At 42.9% G+C, this 22,298-nt stretch overlaps 1 protein-coding gene across 6 annotated transcripts in view; it reads right to left on the minus strand.

Moving 5' to 3' along the window:
- Positions 1-22,298, minus strand: part of LOC309336841 (vomeronasal type-2 receptor 26-like) — a 54,852-nt gene that overhangs the window by 17,730 nt on the left and 14,824 nt on the right. The window contains exons 1-2 of one of the 6 annotated variants that reach the window (XM_081853243.1): positions 12,692-12,940; positions 8,667-8,894 (exon numbers count right to left, since the gene is read on the minus strand). The exons of 2 other annotated variants lie outside the window; for them this stretch is intronic. In XM_081853243.1, the coding sequence (XP_081709369.1) occupies positions 8,667-8,894; positions 12,692-12,907 (444 nt within the window). In that variant the 5' untranslated portion in view covers positions 12,908-12,940. Of the gene's footprint in view, positions 1-2,646; positions 2,875-8,666; positions 8,895-12,691; positions 12,941-22,298 lie in introns of those variants that run through there. 3 more of the 6 variants (XM_081853244.1, XM_081853241.1, XM_081853242.1) reach the window with 3 other exon arrangements.

Below are 22,298 nucleotides of genomic sequence, written 5' to 3' on the forward strand. Positions count from 1 at the left end.
AGCCGATTCCCTGGTGGCCCGCTGGAATGTGGAGTTAACCAGGGCTATTGACTGTTTGGCTCCGAAGCGCCCTCTCCGATTGCATGAAGCCCGGAGAGCCCCGTGGTTTTCCACGGATCTGAGGGCAATGAAACAATCGTTGAGACGGCTAGAGCGCCGGTGGCGGATAACTCATTCTGAATCTGACCGGACACGGGTTAGAGCTCAACGTCGAGCCTACCAAGTGGCGATAGCGACGGCGAAGAAGACTTTCTTCACCGCCTCTATTGCATCTGCAGAAAACAGCAGCAGGAGACTCTTTCAGGTGGTTCGCAATTTAGCGGAACCACCTGTAACATCGGGGCCCAGTACGGGCCACATGTTCTCCTGCAATGATTTTGCAAATTTTTTTGCAGATAAAATCGCTCAGATTCGGGAAGAAGTAGACTCCACCGTGGGAGCAGGGCCAGGGCGGGAGAGTGCTAGAGTCCTGTCTGGTCAAGTTGTGTGGGATCAATTTCAATCTGTTACCTCCGAGGATGTGGACAGGCTGCTTGGACGAGTGAAGCCATCCACCTGTCTCCTGGATCCTTGCCCATCCTGGCTTATAAAAGCTAGCCGGGAAGGACTGGGCGATGGGCTTCGTGGGGTGGTGAATGCTTCCCTCCGTGAGGGAGCCTTCCCAGACCCGCTGAAAGAGGCGGTTATTAAACCGCTTCTTAAAAAACCATCTTTAGATGCGGCCACGATGGCCAATTATCGCCCAGTCTCAAACCTCCCATTCTTGGGCAAGGTGATTGAGCGAGTGGTTGCTGAACAACTCCAGGCACGCCTGGAAGAAGCGGACCATTTGGATCCCTTCCAGTCGGGATTCAGGCCTCATCATGGGACTGAAACTGCCTTGGTCGCACTGGTTGATGATCTCCGGCGGGCTAGGGACAAAGGTGAGAGCTGTTTCCTAGTTCTGCTGGATCTCTCAGCGGCGTTTGATACCATCGACCATGACATCCTTCTGGACCGTCTTGAGGGGCTGGGAGCTGGGGGCACTGTCATACAGTGGTTCCGCTCCTTCCTCCTGGGCCGTGTTCAGAAAGTGGTGGTGGGGGATGAGTGTTCAGACCCCTGGCCGCTCACTTGTGGGGTGCCTCAGGGTTCTGTCCTCTCCCCCATGCTTTTCAACATCTACATGCAGCCGCTGGGAGCGATCATCAGGAGGTTTGGGCTGGGTGTTCATCAGTATGCAGATGATACCCAGCTCTACCTCTCTTTTAAATCAGAACCAGTGAAGGCGGTAAAGGTCCTGTGTGAGTGTCTGGAGGCGGTTGGAGGATGGATGGCGGCTAACAGATTGAGGTTGAATCCTGACAAGACAGAAGTACTGTTTTTGGGGGACAGGAGGCGGGCAGGTGTGGAGGATTCCCTGGTCCTGAATGGGGTAACTGTGCCCCTGAAGGACCAGGTGCGCAGCCTGGGAGTCATTTTGGACTCACAGCTGTCCATGGAGGCACAGGTCAAATCTGTATCCAGGGCAGCTGTTTACCAGCTCCATCTGGTACGTAGGCTGAGACCCTATCTGCCTGCGGACTGTCTCGCCAGAGTGGTACATGCTCTGGTTATCTCCCGCTTGGACTACTGCAATGCGCTCTATGTGGGGCTACCTTTGAAGGTGACCCGGAAACTACAACTAATACAGAATGCGGCAGCTAGACTGGTGACTGGGAGCGGCCGCCGAGACCATATAACACCGGTCTTGAAAGACCTACATTGGCTCCCAGTACGTTTCCGAGCACAATTCAAAGTGTTGGTGCTGACCTTTAAAGCCCTAAATGGCCTCGGTCCAGTATATCTGAAGGAGCGTCTCCTCCCCCATCGTTCTGCCCGGACACTGAGGTCCAGCTCCGAGGGCCTTCTGGCGGTTCCCTCACTGCGAGAGGCCAAGTTGCAGGGAACCAGGCAGAGGGCCTTCTCGGTGGTGGCGCCCGCCCTGTGGAATGCCCTCCCATCGGATGTCAAGGCGATGGACAACTACCTGACATTCAGAAGACATCTGAAGGCAGCCCTGTTCAGGGAAGTTTTTAATATGTGACATTTTAGTGTATTTTTTATCTCTGTTGGAAGCCGCCCAGAGTGGCTGGGGAAACCCAGCCAGATGGGCGGGGTACAAATAATAAATTATTATTATTATTATTATTATCTTAGGGTTAATCTGAAATGGGCAGCTACTGGCAAATTATCCTAACATAGAAGATGTCACCACAAGGGAACTGCAGCCAGTGTGGTGGAGTGGTTAAAGGGATGGACAAGAACCCAGGTGACTAAGGTTCAAATTCCCATGCAGCCATGAACCTTCCTGGGTGACCTTGGGCCGTTCACTTCCTCTCAATCTGTCCTACTTCACAGGGTTGTTGAGGGGATAAAATGAAGAGGCAGGAAACCATATATAGCATGTTGAGCTCCATAGAGAAAAGGTGGCATATGTGGCGTTTCAGAAGTGCAGAAGCCACTGAAGCTTACAGAAGCCATAGAAGCTTATAGATGCTAACAGAAGTGTTCCAGAATCTTCCAGTGTGTCTGGAAGATTTCCAAGGTTCCAAGGTTTCCATAGAAACAGACATGGGCATGAATCCTGACAGGATATAAATATAATAAATAAATAAATGCAATAACCTTGCTGAATTTCCCAGGCCACAAAATGGCTTCTGCATTAATGGTTAATTTTATGTCAGAGGAGGAGTGTCCCTTGATGCTCCCAACTTTCATTCTGCTGATAGATCCATTGCGAAACATGACTGAGTTCATGATATCAAAGTTGGCAGTCAGCTCCCCATTCTTATCAAAATACATCCCTCCTACGGATGCATTAGAAAGCTGGATTTCTTTTAAGAAAGTGTGAAGCTGGAATGGCAGAGAAAACACCAGCATTTAGAAAACATGATATAATGTGAGAACTGCAGGCTTGTGTGCAAACTCCATTGTAAAGGTAAAGGTACCCCTGCCCGCACGGGCCAGTCTTGCCAGACTCTAGGGTTGTGCGCCCATCTCACTTAAGAGGCCAGGGGCCAGCGCTGTCCGGAGACACTTCCGGGTCACGTGGCCAGCGTGACAAGCTGCATCTGGCGAGCCAGCGCAGCACACGGAAACGCCGTTTACCTTCCCGCTGGTAAGCGGCCCCTATTTATCTACTTGCACCCGGAGGTGCTTTCGAACTGCTAGGTGGGCAGGCGCTGGGACTGAACGACGGGAGCGCACCCTGCCGCGGGGATTCGAACCGCCAACCATATGATTGGCAAGTCCTAGGCGCTGAGGTTTTACCCACAGCGCCACCCGCATCCTACCAAATGCCCTGGAAACATTCTGCAATTGTTTTGCAATTATATATTTTACTATCATCTAAACTCCATTGTAGATGATAGCAAAATATATAATTGCAAAACAATTGCAGGATGTTTCCTGGGCATTTGATTTATTAAATCCTTTTCCGAAGTAAAATATTTTGTAGGACATGGTCTTGTTTTTCTTAGATAATTGAGAAATGTTCCAGACACCGTACCAATTTGAACTGAACTCCTATCAGCCATATTTGATGACATTTGGGTCATTATAACCGGTCCTTTATGAGGTTTTAAATCCTCTTGGGGATAAGACTGAAATAAACATACTGTATGTTGAGGACATGGCCAGGAAAACACATTGGAACTCTAGAAAGCTTGCATGCATTTTGATCTGCTTTAATCTATCCTATTGTGATTTCTTACAAATAGTGAGGCCTTACAAACAGTGGGGGAGAGAAGGCACGCAAAATGTGAGGGAGGTAGTCAAAGATACAGGAAACTGAATGCAGATTTCCGAAAAATAGCAAGGAGAGTCAAGAGGGCCTTCTTAAACAAGCAATGCAAAGAAATAGAGGAAAACAATAGAATGGGAAAAAGCAGAGATCTGTTCAAGGAAATTGGAGATATGAAAGGAACATTTTGTACAAAGACAGGAGTGCCTGGTGTGCTCTGGTCCATGGGGTCACAAAGAGTCGGACACGACTAAACAACTAAACAACAACAACAATTGTGATTTCAACTTTCTATATCTTTCAAATTAGGGTATTGCATTTCTTTGTGAGAATTTTATTGCTTTAACTTTTTTTTGTAAACTATTTTGAGGGTTTTTTCCAGCAGTCAGGTGATATATACATTTTATGAAATAATTATATTAAATATCAATGTGAGAGAATGCTCCTTTACAATTTATAACTTACAGTTTCTGGAGCTTAGAGACTTGACAGGAACTATTTACAGGATGAGAAGGAACAAAAGAGAGAAATAGCAGACGTTTTGTCCGCAGAGGACAGGAATCCAAATCTCTGAGATTGGTGGGCCGAGATAAGATACACATAGTGGTATCTGAAGAAGTGTGCATGCACACAAAAGCTTATATCCAGAACAAACTTAGTTGGTCTATAAGGTGCTACTGGACAATTTTTTTATTTTTTTATTTTGACTGTGTCAGACCAACACAGCTATCTACCTGAATCTAGAATAGTGGCTATAAACAACCCCTGGCTAGGTTGCTAGACAAGCCGTGGCCTTGTTTGGTTTCAAGTAGCCCATGCATTAACTAGAAGCGGAGAAGGAGGAAATGTGTTTGCTCTTTTCCAACAGTAAAGGTAAAGGTAAAGGGACCCCTGACAGTTAAGTCCAGTCGCGAACGACTCTGGGGTTGCGGTGCTCATCTCACTTTACAGGCCAAGGGAGCCAGCGTTTGCCCGCAGACAGTTTTTCTGGTTCATGTGGCCAGCATGACTAAGCTGCTTCTGGCGAACCAGAGCAGCGCACGGAAACGCCGTTTACCTTCCCGCTGGAGCAGTACCTATTTATCTACTTGCACTTTTTGGGGTGCTTTCGAACTGCTAGGTGGGCAGGAGCAGGGACAGAGCAACGGGAGCTTATCCCATCGTGGGGATTCGAACTGCCAACCTTTTGATCTGTAAGCCCAAGGCTCAGTGGTTTAGACCAGTGTTTCCCAACCTTGGGCCTACAGCTGTTTTTGAACTATAATTCCCATTATCCCTGACCACTGGTATTGCTAGCTAGGGATTAGACCACAGTGCCACAAACGTTCCAACAGTAGCAACATTAAACCTAATTTCCTCGACCTCCTCACACCTCCCCCTTCTGTATTCTAATTCCATTTATCTAATCAGCAAATCCATTCCCTTATTTCCCATTGTTTTTAATAATTCTGTTCTTTTTACTTGATCAACGCCCCTGAAAACCACAAAATTTTAAAACTCATGTCGATTCTAGCCTTCATTAATTTTATAGTGTTTACTTAGATAGTCTTTAAATTTCTTCCAATCTTCTTCCACTGTCTCTTTCTCCTGGTTTCGGATTCTGCCAGTCATCTCTGCCAGTCCCATGTAGTCTGTCATCTTCATCTGCCATTCTTCCAGAGTGGGTAGATCTGGTGTCTTCCAATACTTTGCAATAAGTATCCTTGCTGCTGTTGTGGCGTACATAAAAAAAGTTCTATCCTTCTTTAACACCACATGGCTAACCATACCCAGGAGAAAGGCCTCTGGTTTCTTCAAGAAGGTATATTTAAATACCTTTTTCATTTCATTATATATCATTTCCCAGAAAACCTTGATTAAAAGATGGGAAGAAATAATGGAAAGGATTTGCTGAAATTGCTAATTGAATTAGAATACAAAAAAGGGAGGTGTGAGGAGGTCAGGGAAACAAGTAAATGAAAGACAAGACATGGAAAGATTGAAATGTTTTTAATTGTTTTTATTTTTCTGTACTTTGTATTTTTTATTATTTTCTTTTTCTTTTTCACTTCTGTAACGTTTTTGAAACTTTAATAAATAAATATATATATTTTTTTAAAGAGAGAATCAATTTGCCAAGGACTCTTAATTGCACTTGCCAGGAGTTTATAAATGTGATTCTGATCTTTAATATAATTGTGTTTCCAATTGTCCTGACACAAACCAGGGTAGAGTCCACCTTAACAACATATTTTATGTGAAGTTAAGAATCTTCAAAGAAGCTAAAAATCAGACACTACTGTCACTTTTTGTAGATAGATGTGCCTTTGTGTTCAGATCAGGCCTGAGTATGATAATATAGCACTTCGGTAGGAAGATGCAGCCCAGAAGCCCAGCACTGGAGGCCAAAATAGAGAAGACCTGAACAGCTACCATGAACTTCCCTTTGGTGCTCAGGTAGGTGGGCACAAAGGACACCCAAACACTGCAGAAGACCAGCATACTGAAGGTGATCAGCTTGGCTTCATTGAAGGCTCCAGGCAGCTTCCTGGCCAGGAAAGCCACCGTTAAGCAGATAGCCGCCAGGAAGCCCATGTAGCCAAGGACAGTGTAGAACATGGCAACAGATCCTTCATTGCATAGAAGGATGATCTTTCTAGCTTGGGACTGCATGTCGGAGTCTGGGAAAGGTGGGGAGATTCCTAGCCAGATGGTGCAGATGACAACCTGCATACTGGAACAGGAAAGGACAATGGAGTTGGCCAGACTCTTCCCCAGCCATCTCCTCACCCTGTTCCCTGGCTTGGTGGCCAAGAAGGCCAGCACCACAGTGATGGTTTTTGCCAAAACAGAAGAGACGGCAACTGAGAAGATGATGCTAAAGGCTGTTTGTCGGAGAAGGCAGGTCACTTTGCTTGGCCGGCCAATGAACAGGAAGGAGGACAAAAAGGAAAGCAGGAGGGAGATAAGGAGGATATAGGATAAGTCTCGATTGTTAGCTTTGACTATGGGAGTTTCCATGTATTTAATGAAGATTCCTAGCACAACACAAGCGGTTAAGCACAAGAAGAGAGCAAAGGACTCCAGGAGGATCCCCAAAGGTTCTTCATAAGTGAGGAATGTTATAATCTTGGGGACACATTTGTCTCTTGCTTGATTTGCATGCTGTTCTTCTGGGCATTTGGTGCAATGCTTTGCATCTGAAGAGAAGAAGAAGGACTTCAGTATCACTAAGAAATCTCACACATCCTTAAGTGTCTGTGTTCCAATACAATGGGATAATACCACAAAGTGGGAGAGGTCAGGAAATCAGAGAGGGACAACATTTCCCTTGCTTGAATAGTACTATATCCTGCACAGAATTAAAATGGCATTCTTAAGCCACTTTTGAACATTTTAGTCTGATGTAGGCACCATCAGATTTGCTTCCATGTTGGAGAAACAGAACAGATTACAGAGTGTTCTCCTTCTATAAGGAAAGTTTGCACATGTTTTGATTTTATTTCATTCATTCATTCATTCATTCATTCATTCATTCATCCTTCCAATTCTAGGCTACCTAACATGAAAAGTGGTGCACAGAAAACTAAAGCAACAGCTGACAACTTAAGCAATAATCAGTTTTTTCACTCTAGGTTTACTCTTTTATGAGCAGCATCCTCAGGCTGCCCACAGCTGTATCCCATAGAGCACTCAGTCACCCACCTTCCTGAATGGAGATGGTCCCTTCCGCACAAGGAGCACAATCATAGCAGCAAACGGCCTCCCCTTCTTTAGCCACTCTGGCATATCCAGGGAGACAGCTTTCGGTGCATCTTGAACGAGGTACGACCTAAAAAAAAAGGAGAAGGAGCAACAAAAGGAGATCCGCATGAATTACATCATCAGAAGGCCTTGGCTAAAAAAAACGCTCAAATAAAAATCATTTTTAAAATACTGAGGCCAGGTTAGCAAGCTTTAAAATTGGACTGTGGCACTTCCAGATTTGTTAGAACTGTGGAGAACTCCTCTTCTTTTTGACATGAAGTTTCATTTTTAATTGTTGAACACAAATATTGTTGAACACAAAATATTAAACCAATTTTGGCCTTTTAAACTGAGGTCTATTGTTCTTTTTTGTTACTATGACAGGGTTGCCATATTCCAGACAAAGTTGTTGAGCTTTATTCCCCCCCCCCTCTAAAAGTTTTTGGGTTTTTCTTTGAATTTGTAACCTTTTTTTTTTTAAAAAAAAATGCCTACTTGCCCTACTTTCGGGTTTTCCCCGACATTTTGACGATACCGCAAAAATCTGCCTGAATTTCTGCAGTCATATTCCCGGATGTGTCTGAGATAACATGCAGGTATGGCAGGAGGTATGGTGTCTATTGTTGAGCTTTTATAAGCAGCTGGCATGACTGGGTAGCTGATGAAGCCCACATGGCAGCTAGGGCCACACTGCCAAATTTGGCCCATTGATGTCCTTGTTCATCCACTCAGAGGGATAGATGGAAATGCAAGCGTAAGAGCAACCTCTCCTCTCTTTGCCCTTCTCCGTCTGAACTGCTATTCAAAACAGAGAGGGCAAAACAGAGATGGAAAACAGTAGTGGTGTACCCAACCAGGAGAGGGTCTCAGTCAGTCTGGATCCACTTAGGGTTAAATTGAAAATGGCACCTATCAGCAAATTATCAGAACTTAACAGATGTCACAGCAAGGGAACCAGAGCCAGTTGTGCCATAGTGGTTAGAGGGGTGTAAGAGAGCACAGGAGACTAAGGTTCAAATTCCCAGGTAGCCATGAAGCTTCCTGGGTGACCGTGGGCTAATCACTTCCTCTCAGTCTATCCTACTTCAGAAAACCATATATAGCATTTTGATCTCCATAGAGAAAAAGTGTGATATAAGTGCAAGAAAGAAGCAGATAAATGAATAAATGTGAGGACCTTGCTGAAGTTCCCAGGCCACACAATGGCTTCTGGTTTAATGGAGAATTTTATGTCAGAGGAGGTCTGTCCCTCGATGCTCCCAACTTTCCTTCTGCTGTGAGATTTATTGGGAAATACGACCCAGTTCACGATATCAAAGCTGGCAGTCAGCTCCCCATTCTGATCAGAATACATCCCTCCTATGGATGAATTGGAAAGCCAAATTTCTTTCAAGAAAGTGTGAAGCTAGAATGGCAGTATTTAGAAAACGGCAGTATTTAGAAAACATGATATCAGGGTTGTGTGTGAGAACTGCAGGCTTGTGTGAAAACTACATAACAGATGAGAGTAAACTAAGTTTAAACAAAATAATTGCAGGGTGTTTCCTGGGCATATGATTGAGCAAAGCTTTTCAAGTTGGATATTTTGTGGGATGTATTGTTTTCCTTTAATATTTGAGGAAAGTTCCAGACAGCTTACTAATTAGTAGAGAATTGAGGACATTGAGACAGATGCCTCGTGTCAGTTATAGGTGATGAGCTTTTGGTCATTACAACAGGTCCTTTATCAGTCATAAATCCTTGGGGGATATGACTCAAATAAACATATATTGAGGACATGTCCTTTATATGTAGAACTGAAGAAAGCTTGCATGCATTTTAATGGGCTTTAATCTATCCTACTGTGATTTCAACTTTCTATATATTTCAAATAAGGGTTTTTTTTTTATTAAGTTTTGCATAAATATACTTCCCGAACATATGAAAGACGAAAGTAAATAAAACAAACATAAAAAGGGAAAAAAGAAAAAAGAAAAAGGAAAAAAAGAAAAAACAAAACAAAACAAACCGAAAAAAAAACAAACCGAAAAAAAACCATAAAATACATATAACATAAACAACACAGCTTACATAGATTTTACAACAACATTGATCGACTTCCCTTTATCTCGATTTCGGATAATATTATCTTAATTATCTATCTGCTGAATCTATTCCAAAATAAAATTTATAACGTAGTAAGCGTTATCTCATGCCTACTGTGATTTTTTAAGATACATATATATATCTGATTAACATTTTGATTTTCCCTTTGTCTCTATTTCCATATATGTTCTAAATTTATCCCATTCATTACTAAATTTTGTACGTTTTTGATTTCTTATTTTCTGTGTCAATTTTGCCAATTCTAAATAATCCAATAATTTAAATTGCCACTCCTTTAATGTTGGGGTTTTTGATGTTTTCCAGGACTGTGCTATGAGGGTTCTAGCGGCCGCTGTTGCGTATTGAAAAAAGGTTCTATCTTCTTCTTTAATATCTTTGCCAATTATCCCCAGCAGGAAGGCTTCAGGTTTTTTAACAAACGTATATTTAAGAATTTTTTAAAATTCATTATAGATAGATTCCCAAAATTTTTTGAGAATCTCGCACGTCCACCACATGTGAATAAATTCGCCCTCCTTGTTCTTACATTTCCAGCACAATTTGTCGCCTGTTCTATAAATTTTATGTAATTTTATCGGCGTTATGTACCATCTGTACATCATCTTGTACATATTTTCCTTAAGTGTCGTGCATGCTGAAAAGTTCATATCTTTGCACCATAAAGCCTTCCATTTATCAAACTCTACATTATACCCTAGATCTACCGCCCACTTCACCATCACCTCCTTTACTTCCTCGTCCTTGGTGTCCTACTCAAGCAACAGGTTATACATTTTTGATAGTAATTTTGTTTTACTTTCTATTATTTCAATCTGGAATCTAGATTTTTTCTCACTTATTCCAATCTTTTTATCTTCCGTCCACATTGAATTTATTTGATGATATTGAATCCAACCAGTCAACTTATTTTTTATTTCTTCGTATGGTCTAATCTTCCACCCGGATTCTGTTTTGGTTAGTAGATCCTCATATGTCCATCGTTCCCCCTCAATGTTTGATTTTTTAATTGTTAAAATATCAATTGGTGATAGCCACCAGGGCGTCTTCTGCTCCAGCAGTTTTTTATTCCTTTCCCAAACTTCCAGTAGTGGCCCTCTGAAGATATGGTTAGAAAAATCTTTATGAACCCTTCCCTTGTCTCGCCATAGATAAGCGTGCCAACCGAATCTTAAGTTAAACCCCTCTAGATCTAACATCTCCTTACTTTTAATAACGATCCAGTCTTTTACCTAACAAAGACATGCGGCCTCATAATATAACCTCAGATTTGGGACCCAAAAACCCCCTCTATCTCTTTGGTCTGTAAGCAATTTAAATTTAATTCTGGGTCTTTTTCCCTGCCAGATAAACTTGGAGAGTAATCTCTGCCATTCTTTAAATATTGCAATTCCCCTAATTATTGGAATGTTCTGGAATAAGAAGAGTAATTTGGGTAATAAACTCATTTAAAAAAAAATCAAATAAGGGTTTTAAGTTCTTTAGTGATAATTTTTTATTTTAACTTTTTGTGTAAAGTGCTTTGAGGTTTTTTTAACAGTCAAGAAGATGACTAGATGAAGGGAACGCAGTGGATGTAGTCTACCTTGATTTCAGCAAGGCATTTGACAAGGTGCCCCATGATATTCTTGTAAAGAAGCTGGTAAAATGCGGTCTTGACTATGCTACCACTCAGTGGATTTGTAACTGGCTGACTGACCAAACCCAAAGGGTGCTCATCAATGGTTCCTCTTCATCCTGGAGATGAGTGACTAGTGGGGTGCCACAGGGTTCTGTCTTGGGCTCGGTCTTATTCAACATCTTTATCAATGACTTGGATGATGGACTCAAGGGCATCCTGATCAAATTTGCAGATGACACCAAACTGGGAGGGGTGGCTAACACCCCAGAGGACAGGATCACACTTCAAAACGACCTTGACAGATTAGAGATCTGGGCCAAAACAAACAAGATGAATTTTAACAGGGAGAAATGTAAAGTATTGCACTTGGGCAAAAAAAATGAGAGGCACAAATACAAGATGAGTGACACCTGGCTTGAGAGCAGGACATGTGAAAAGGATCTAGGAGTCTTGGTTGACCACAAACTTGACATGAGCCAACAGTGTGACGCGGCAGCTAAAAAAGCCAATGCAATTCTGGGCTGCATCCATAGGAGTATAGCATCTAGATCAAGGGAAGTAATAGTGCCACTGTATTCTGCTCTGGTCAGACCTCACCTGGAGTACTGTGTCCAGTTCTGGGCACCACAGTTCAAGAAGGACACTGACAAACTGGAACGTGTCCAGAGGAGGGCAACCAAAATGGTCAAAGGCCTGGAAACGATGCCTTATGAGGAACGGCTAAGGGAGCTGGGCATGTTTAGCCTGGAGAAGAGGAGGTTAAGGGGTGATATGATAGCCATGTTCAAATATATAAAAGGATGTCACATAGAGGAGGGAGAAAGGTTGTTTTCTGCTGCTCCAGAGAAGCGGACACAGAGCAATGGTTCCAAACTGCAAGTAAAAAGATTCCACCTAAACATTAGGAGGAATTTCCTGACAGTGAGAGCTGTTTGACAGTGGAATTTGCTGCCAAGGAGTGTGGTGGAGTCTCCTTCTTTGGAGGTCTTTAAGCAGAGGCTTGACGACCATATGTCAGGAGTACTCTGATGGTGTTTCCTGCTTGGCAGGGGGTTGGACTCGATGGCCCTTGTTGTCGCTTCCAACTCTATGATTCTATGATTCTAAGAAGTATATAAATGTTATGAAATAAATATAGTAATTAATTTATTAAGCTTTATGTGAGAGAATGCTCCTTAACAATTTTTTCCATACCTTATTTTATGTTTTGAAGGATTTCCCCCCTAATTTTTCTAAATTAGCTATTTTAATAAAGATTTTAATTAATTTTCAAATGATTTTCAAATTAATATTGTAGAACCACAAAAATAGATGAACAATTAAAAAAACTTCTTAATATGTCCTACTAAAGTAAAGACACTGCCTAGGAATCCGAAACATATTTAACAATTACAATTGGATACATTTCAAAGAATATAGAATCTGAAAAGCATTCCAGAGATGGACAACGTGTTTGCAAAAAAGGAGAGAGGACAGACCTGCCATGGCTGCAGCCTTTGAAGTTCAAATCGTTCTCCTCCATCCGCCATTAACATCCATTTGGGTCTGGATGAATATGCAGCATTTAGGGCCTGAGCCACAAGTTGGACACCATAGTAAGTGCTGTAGCGGTCTTGAGACCAGATTGCCCCCATCTCTTTCTGGGACAATGCTTCCAGTGGTCCCTTTTCTGTGCATCTTGTCCAACCCTCCATGGACAGCACATTGTTTGAACATGAACAATGGAATGCTTTCTTCCAAAACTGTGCAGCTGAAGCTCTAGCTTCAAATGAAAGTGGAGTATAGTAGCCATGTTCTGTCCGTTTTTTTGTATTCATTACAAAGGACAAAGAACCTTGGGCAGGCTGGAAGTAATCTTTGCCACCAAACAACATCTCCTCAATGTCCAGAAAATCTGTTGTGATCCAGAGAATTCCCTGAGATCTCCTCACTTCCTGAATTCTTTGTAACAGTATGATTGGATAAATTCCGTGTTCAGAGTCCCCATAATAAACAAACACCTTGACTTGTCTCAAAACAGATAGTTTAAAATGTAAGGAGGACAGGGTCATCTTCTGAATTTTTTCCAAGAAAGCAACACAAATCCCACTGCGGATCAGCGGAGGTGTGAAAGCACTCAGGAACCTTTCTCCATTGTCATTGTCTGGAAGAAAGAGACCGATCCACGTCCACCCGAAATGCAACAACAACTTGACAATCCCCATGTGCTGGGTTTCTTCTTTGGGGATCATCCGGTAGATAAAAGGGAACTGGGTTTTGTCATTCAGATCCTGAGCAGCAGAGCCAAAACTGATCTAGTAAGAAAAGGAATGGTGCCAGGGTTTCAGAAATACACACGAAGGGTCCCATCACATGATCAGGCCAAAGGCTCATCTAACCAGATGCTAACCAGATGCCATGCCTTTGATGGAGTAATCCAGTTCAGAAGAGTACCTGGAGGTTACAGAGAAGGAAGTGGCTCCAATGGACACTGGGGCAGAGCAGGGCATCTGGGGCCCTCAGGGGTCATGGCACATCAACCTCTTTCTAGAGCCACAATGTGCCGCCACACAGAATGAGAGGCAGAAGCTAAGTAGCTGCACAGTCTGAAGGAGTGCAAGCACTTAAACCTCTATGTTCGGTTAGCTGCCAAATAGCCACAGGTCTGCCTGAGAAACAAGAACTCCTTAGCAGCCAGGGGCTACTTCTTAATACATCTTCCTATGACAGTCTGGGGAGGGAGACAGAAAGAGGCGGAGGGTTTTCTAAATCGCTTTCCACATTCTTAAAATGTGATTCCCCGCCCCCTTTGGTTTCTCTTTTTGGGTGCTTTTCTTTTGTGTTCCCTGGAAAAATAGGTGCTTAGGATATTGCTGAAGTACATGTCCCATCAGTCTGCACAAACATGGCGACAAAGAATGGTTGTCTCTGTAGTTTAGAAACCTCTGGGTGCATAAAGGGGTTCCTCACCACTGCTGGAGAGACAGTAAAGAGGAATGAAACATAACTGATCTCTTCCCTTCCAATTCTTACCTGCGGCATTTTGTAGATGCCTAACATGCTTGAAATCTGGCTGGGGATTTCAGAAGTTGCTTCAAAAACAGCCAACACGTTATTCTGTCTTCCACATCTGTAGTTTGGAATTCTGTCTAGCATGGCATCAACAGTTGTCCTGACATCAAAAGCGGCCTCATAGATGCTATAGCCCAGGGTGACATTGGCTAAATGCTTAAAATGTCGGGTGATCTCCTGGGTTGCAAACAAGATGGAGAGGACTGCTGAGGTGTCCCATGCTGAAAAACTGCAAATAAATGAATAAACGAAAAATCATTTTAGCCTCCTATTCCCCATTAAATGAAAACAACTTGCAATACTCCCTGCTCTATAAGAATATCAGAAGAGCCTGCTGGATGAGAAGATATAGAGGATGAGAAGATATGAAAGAGAGAAAGGCGCTCTCTTGGGCTACCCACCTTAACTTCTGAGGCTGGTGGAACTACCTAGTAAGATTCCTATACTGATTTGAACCTTCCATAGAGTTTAAAGGGAAGGACGTGGTATCCTTACATTCTGATTTTTACACTTTCTTTGATCCACAAATGCAAGATTGCACAGTGCATTTAATACTTACTTAAGATACAGTGTAATCCAAATACACCCAAGACCACCTGGGACTTTTAAGTTAGACAGTTCTCTTTGGAATACAGGAATAGGGGAAGCTGTCAAAGGCATTTTATACTTGACTAGGAAGAAACACAGTTTTTGCATAAAAATACAAAATGAGACATGAGATGATCAACTGTGCTTTAGCTGCTGCCTTTGTATTAATGAAACTCCAAAATAGTGAAACGGTTCAGAATTAGCCTCTCTGTTAGCAGGATGCCAAGGGGTCACTAGGTACTTTGTTGCTGACTCTCAATCCCCAAATCTTCTTCCAAAGGCAATAGAGGGCCAAAGGAGAGAGAAGGTTTTTATCAGGGATGGCCAGATATTAAATGGTGTCTCTGACAAACAGCCATAAATGTGAATGGAGGCTGGGTAACATAAAGTCACTTACGTCATAACAGTGTTTTTGGGAGGGATAGAGAACTTGAATGGGTAAGTTCTATAAGCTCCTGGAAATATGACTCCACTAATGAGGTGGTCTCCTGGCCTGAAATAATTCAGCGGATCACTTTCCTCATTTAGGTTCAATGGGCATTTTGCTTTCAGCATCCCACAGGCTCCATGGGGCATAAGCAGCACAAATAAGAGCAGCGCTAATATCATCCTGGCTATGCCTGCAAGAGTCATACACTCTTGTGACAGCAGTCACATTAGAAGCACAGCTGGACTCCTACAGTAGCTTCAGAAGCCGAGGTAGAAAAAGGCAACCTCCCACAGAAACAAGCCCTGCCAGCCCCAAATCTCTCAGGCCAGGCTTCTGATATGTATGACCCAGTTCTTCTATCAGGCTTGTGACAAAAAGGCATATCATTCTGCCTGTGATTCTGATGTTTATGTTATTTGTGGACTCCAAGGCCACCACTGGCGAAATCCCTGGAGTAAGTAAATTATCATCATTTTTATAATTATCAAGTTAAGAATGTCCACCTGCTCTGCAAATCCCTGGAATTGGTGTGTGACTCAATGGGCATCTGCAGAGCCAAAGCAAAACATGTTTGTGAGAACTCAAAGATGGGGCTGTCAATCTGGGCCCTCTAAACTTGAGGAAACGTTAACTTCAGTAAAGTCCAAGAAACTATAGAATAGCTATGATGGACCAAGACCAGCAAGGTGGGACCTGTTAGACATTTATAAAGTCCTGCATGGTGTGAATAATATGGATAGCAAAATTTTTCCTACCTCCCATACCTTCCTACCTCCCATACTAGAAGTTTGGACTTTAGACGGGAATTTAAACCCTTGTGTCCTAGGCCCCTATCCAACTCTCTGATCACTACACCACACTGCCTCAGAACTATGGATTCATTGGCATCCAGTGGAGGTCTCTAACACCGAGTTAAGCCATGAGATACTCACACGAGCTAATAGAAGTTCAGGTTCATGAGACAACCCAACCAGCTGACTGGTCCATTGGCTATATACAGTAGCAATAATATATGGCCTTAGCTTAGTAATATACAGGTATGTAGTAACAGCCAGCTAGAGATTCAATTCTAATTCAATTCAGCTTCCAATGACGCTGAATGTTGGAAGAGTCAGGACAGAGAAATCTGTTAGAGACCTTGAAGACTGCCCTTTCCCTGGAAGAATTTCAATCATACATAGATGGGCTGAGGAAGGCTATTAACATAAATGTTATCTATAGAGTCCAGTAGGTGATGATCCATTATACATTCAAGAACAGTGTGTTTTACTGCAGGTGTTAATGGAGTTTGGGGCAGATTCTTGAAGATGTGGAACCTTCTGAAGTGACTCTCACTGCTTGCGAATGAGGCCTTCAGCTGTTGAGGTTGTATTGCTCTTTGTTTGTTTTTTAATTAATATTTATTGAAATTTTCCAAATAGTACAAAGACAAAAAACAAAAATTAAAAGAACAAAAAAAATATCAAAAAAGAAAACAATTAAAAAACACATAATATTTAAAAAACCTTATTTTCCTTCACCTTATTTCTCAGACCTCCTCCCCCCTCCCCTTCTTGCATTCCAATTTATATTATCCGCTCAACAAGTTCTTATCTTATTTCTGAACCTTAACTTAATAATTTGTTTAAATCATGCTGTTATTTTCCTTTTCTTCTTTCTTCCGTTCCTCAATTTATTTTTAAAAACCTTATATCTATTTAATTTAAAAAACCCAATTTTAACTTAATCTTAAACCTTTTTCCTAAAGTCGACCCAAATTTCCCTTCCACGATTTTCCCACATTCCATAAAGTTGCAAAAAATATAAAAAAGAACTTAACAAATTATGTTTTAACACCCTTTGGATTCCCAAATCCCACCCTCCCTTTCCCGGTTTTGATCCCCAAACCAATGTCCATCAGTCCATCTATTCTCAACCTGGATCCCAAACTTCCGAGGCTCTTGGACCTCTCTCAATTTCTCTCTGCCGGTTTTTTTGACAGTCCTTTATATTCAACACCAACTCTCGAAGAAGCTCTGTCCCAATAATGTCCATTTTTCTTCCAAGCAGGCCTCTGTATTTAAAAGTGGAGCTCAAATTTTGTTTCTTAAATCTTTTAAATCTATATGTCCCAAAAGCTCCAACTTCCATCTTAATCAAATTTGTGCTACCAGGCCTCTGATCTAGCTTGATCTTCCACAACATTGTAGCTTCACCTTCATTTTCCACCAAATCCTCATATATCTCTTGTACCACTTTCTCAGATTTATCAGATTTCTTCTTCCCAGCTGCAACAGCTTCTGTTCCAACTTCAAGGGCTTTTGGTTCAACAACAAAGACTTGTGTCAAGTCTCTTCCTGTTCCAGTAAGATTATTTACTGTTTCATTCAATGTTATTACCCTTATAGTCAAAATATCGCTCTGGTCCTGGAGCTCTCCCTGGAGTTCCTGAAGCTTTCCCAGGAGATAGAAGGTCCTATTCAGCTCAGTGAGTAATTTTCCACTTGCAGCCATTTCTTGCAATGTCTCAAAAATCCCCTCTAGGGGGATTATGTTTACTTAGAATCTTTCCAGTTTCAATCCAAAAGTCCAGTGTAACTTATTTTCCTTTGTTCCCAACAATTTGTATCCAAATTAAAGAAAATCTAACCAGCAGAGTCACCAGAAACAAAGTTTCCTTTTATTCCCCAACTTTGACAGCTAATTTGACAGCTGTCAAAGTCTTCTGTATCTTTTTGACAGGCTCTCTCACGGATCACTCCCGGGTCTCGGGGGGTTACACTTTAACTTTCCAAACCGACTCTTATCCTCCAGCAAAATTAGTTGTACTGTCCAATCACGAAATTAATAATTTTTCTTCAAAAAAGACGAAGATGTTTCTCTCAACTTTAGTTGTCTAGTCCTTGCTTTAGATTATCTACAAGGCAGGGGGGGCGGACTTCCTTTTTACACCTCCCCCGATCGTGCCGAATTTAAAAGAATAAATTTCCCTTTTAAGTCCAATTTCCGTATTACTCACGGGTTGTTGCTTTCAGTTCGAATGTTCAAAGGAAAAAGTCAGCGCTCTCCGTCCATGGCATGCGGCTTCGCTCAGCAGGGAAAGCAGAAGACTCTCAGCACCGCGCCACTCCCCGCCCCCGTTCCGTAGCCTTTAAAAAGGCTCCTTTGCGGGTCGGGGGGCGCTAATGGTGCCCACCGAGTTACCAAGTCCACAGGCATCCGCGCCTGTGGTTTTTAAGGGTCCCCGCGTCGCCGGCGTGGCAGAACCCGATCCCTACTGAGCCGATTCCCTCCGGAGCTCGAAGGGAATCCGCCATTAGGCGATGGCGCTAACCCGGAATTCCTCTATTGCTCTTTGAACCACTGGGGAAATTGTTTTTTGTAAGAACTCACTGATGGGCCTGTCAATCTGTGTATGGGTAAAAGTTTCCTGTGAAGTCAACAGTGCAATCCTAGCATCTCTACTCAGTGTTCCCATTCAGTTTAGTGGGGCCTCCTCCCAAGTAAGCAGCTATTTGATTGCAGCCAAAAAGGGTTGGGAGGACATTCCGTCAGGTGTCCTTGCTGCTTACAAAACAACTCATGTGAAATTGAAAAAGACTGAAGGCTCATCAGACGTTCCGGATGATCCTGCTGGATGAACCTGGTGTTCTATTTCTGAAGGATCTTTTGATGGGACTGTAACTGCTTGCAATAGAACTGATGAATCATAGAGTAGGAAGGGTACCTGAGGATCATGTAGTATAAACTTCTGCAACGCAGGAATATGCAGCTGATGAACTTGTTAGGCGCCGAAGTCCAGCAGGTGTTCGAAACATAAATAACCTACGTTTATGAGCACTCGTTATTCATAATAATTGGACTTATTCAGCAGCTGTTTCATCAGGGTGAAGGAGAGATGAGACTACATGGCTCTCCTGAGAGACTTGGAATGGAATGGAACTTGTTGTTCCCTTTTTCCCTCCCGGTCCACTTTTCTGTTGTGTCTCTAAATTGTGACATGAGGGCAGGATCTGTCTTCTTGATATTTGTGAGTCAATCTTGGGAGCTTACTTGTGTAGCAGGATTAAAATGCCAATAACGATTAAGCATGCATATATATATATATATATATCAACCTCTCTTTTAAACTTTTTTTTAAATGTTGTGAAAACCTTTCTGTTGCCTTACTGTATCTAACATGTTAAGTGTTTTTAGGTTGCATTGCCCATTTCTCCTGGGGAAAGACCTTCTTGAGATAAATTCTCTCACCCCCTAAGTGCAGACAGGAGACAGTGGTCCTTTTCCATACATGCAGGAGCATAAATAGCTGTGTGTGTGTGTGTGAGAGAGAGAGATAAGTGTATATTCTGGGAGGCATAGCTAATGGCATATAATATTTTTTATTAATTTTCAATTACAATACAGTGGTACCTCAGATTACATACGCTTCAGGTTACACATGCTTCAGGTTACAGACTCCGCTAACCCAGAAATAGTACCTCAGGTCAAGAACTTTGCTTCAGGGTGAGAACAGAAATCATGCTCCGGCGGCACGGCAGCAGCAGGAGGCCCCATTAGCTAAAGTGATGCTTCAGGTTAAGAACAGTTTCAGGTTAAGAACAGACCTCCAGAATGAATTAAGTACTTAACCCGAGGTACCACTGTAATCCAATGACAATCACATTATCACAAACCAAATTATACTAATAAAAAGGAGCCAATTATTCAAATGCCAAATGAAACATATTTAGGTGACTTCCCGTGTCTGGACTTCTGGGTGCGATGATCTTAATTAGGGCTTTAAAGGTCAGCACCAACACTTTGAATTGTGCTTGGAAATGTACTGGGAGCCAGTGAAGTTCCTTTAGAATCACTGTTCTATGGACCGGGCAGAGATAACCAGAGCATGCACCACTCTGGTGAGACAGTTTGTGGGCAGGTAGGGTCGCAGCTGGCATACCATATGGAGCTGGTAGACAGAGTTAACCTGTGCCTCCATGGACACCTGTGAGTCCAAAATGACTCACCTGCGCACCAGGTCTTTCAGGGGCACAGTTGCCCCATTCAAGACCATTCAAGACCAGGGGGTCCCCCATGTCCGCCCCCATCTCCCAAAAACAGTACCTCTGTCTTGTCAGGATTCAACTTTGGTCCGTTAGCCACCATCCTCCCTCCAGCCACCTCCAGATACTCACACATTAACCTTAACTGGTTCCTCAAACTGATGAACACCCAGCCCAACCCTCCTGATGATCTCCATATTCTTCTTCATGCTCAGGCTATATATTAAGCTTGCTGGAGTGCCAGGCTGCTTGTGACCTAGTTGCAGGAGTGACGTTGGCCAGTGACGTTACCATGGATGAATGCAGATGTATCATTGTGACATCAGTGTATGATGTCATAGACAGAATGAGCTTCAAACACCAGTAAAGTGAGAGACAGTTAACAGTCAGACCCAGGCTTAATGCTTTGGGTATTCGTGGCAGATGATGAAAAGGTGAAACATGGGGGCTTTACCAAAGATTACAGTTGTCTAGAGAGCAAAAATGAATTAGATGGATGAAACAATAATATAGGGGCACAGCAGAACATGGACTAGATACATGCTGAAGGTCCTGGGTTCAATTCCTGACATCTGCAAATCATCCTGAAATCTTTGGGGCAGGAGCAAGACTGCAAGAAACCTTTAATTGCCTTTATACTTTCCTAGGCAACCAGCCGAAAGCCGCTAACAGCATTTTGACACCAGACTCGGTTCCACTTGAACAACGTGGTATATGGTGTGAAGCTAAGAATCATCAAAGAAGCTAAGAATCAGACACTACCGCCTCCACTTTTTGTAGTTAGATGTGCCTTTGTGTTCAGATCAGGCCTGAGTATGATAATGTAGCACTTTGGTAGGAAGATGCAGCCCAGAAGCCCAGCACTGGAGGCCAATATAGAGAAGACCTGCACAGCTACCATGAACTTCCCTTTTGTGCTCAGGTAGGTGGGCACAAAGGACACCCAAACACTGCAGAAGACCAGCATGCTGAAGGCGATCAGCTTGGCTTCATTGAAGGACCCGGGAAGCTTTCTGGCTAGGAAAGCCACTGTGAAGCAGATGGCAGCCAGGAAGCCCATGTAGCCAAGGACAGTGTAGAACATGGCAACAGATCCCTCATTGCATAGAAGGATGATCTTTCTAGCTTGGGACTGCATGTCGGAGTCTGGGAAGGGTGGAAAGATTCCTAGCCAGATGGTGCAGATGGCAACCTGCATACTGGAACAGGAAAGGACAATGGAGTTGGCCAGACTCTTCCCCAGCCATCTCCTCACCCTGTTCCCTGGCTTTGTGGCCATGAAGGCCAGCACCACAGTGATGGTTTTTGCCAACACAGAGGAGACAGCAACTGAGAAGATGATGCTAAAGGCTGTTTGTCGGAGAAGGCAGGTCACTTTGCTTGGCCGGCCAATGAACAGGAAGGAGGACAAAAAGGAAAGCAGGAGGGAGATAAGGAGGATATAGGATAAGTCTCGATTGTTAGCTTTGACTATGGGAGTTTCCATGTATTTAATGAAGATTCCTAGGAGAACACAAGCGGTTAAGCACAAGAAGAGAGCAAAGGACTCCAGGAGGATCCCCAAGGGTTCTTCATAAGTGAGAAATGTTATAATCTTGGGGACACATTTGTCTCTTGCTTGATTTGCATGCTGTTCTTCTGGGGATTTGGTGCAATGCTTTGCATCTGAAGAGAAGAAGAAGGACTTCAGTATCACTAAGAAATCTCACACATCCTTAAGTGTCTGTGTTCCAATACAATGGGATAATACCACAAAGTGGGAGAGGTCAGGAAATCAGAGAGGGACAACATTTCCCTGTCTTATGTCAGGATTTGCTTGAATAGTACTATATCCTGCACAGAATTAAAATGGCATTCTTAAGCCACTTTTGAACATTTTAGTCTGATGTAGGCATCCTCAGATTTGCTTCCATGTTGGAGAAACAGAACAGATTACAGAGTGTTCTCCTTCTATAGGGAAAGTTTGCATATGTTTTGATTTTATTTCATTCA

Source organism: Podarcis erhardii, assembly GCF_964252035.2.
Source record: "Podarcis erhardii genome assembly, chromosome: 2".
Classification (NCBI taxonomy): Eukaryota; Metazoa; Chordata; class Lepidosauria; order Squamata; family Lacertidae; genus Podarcis; species Podarcis erhardii.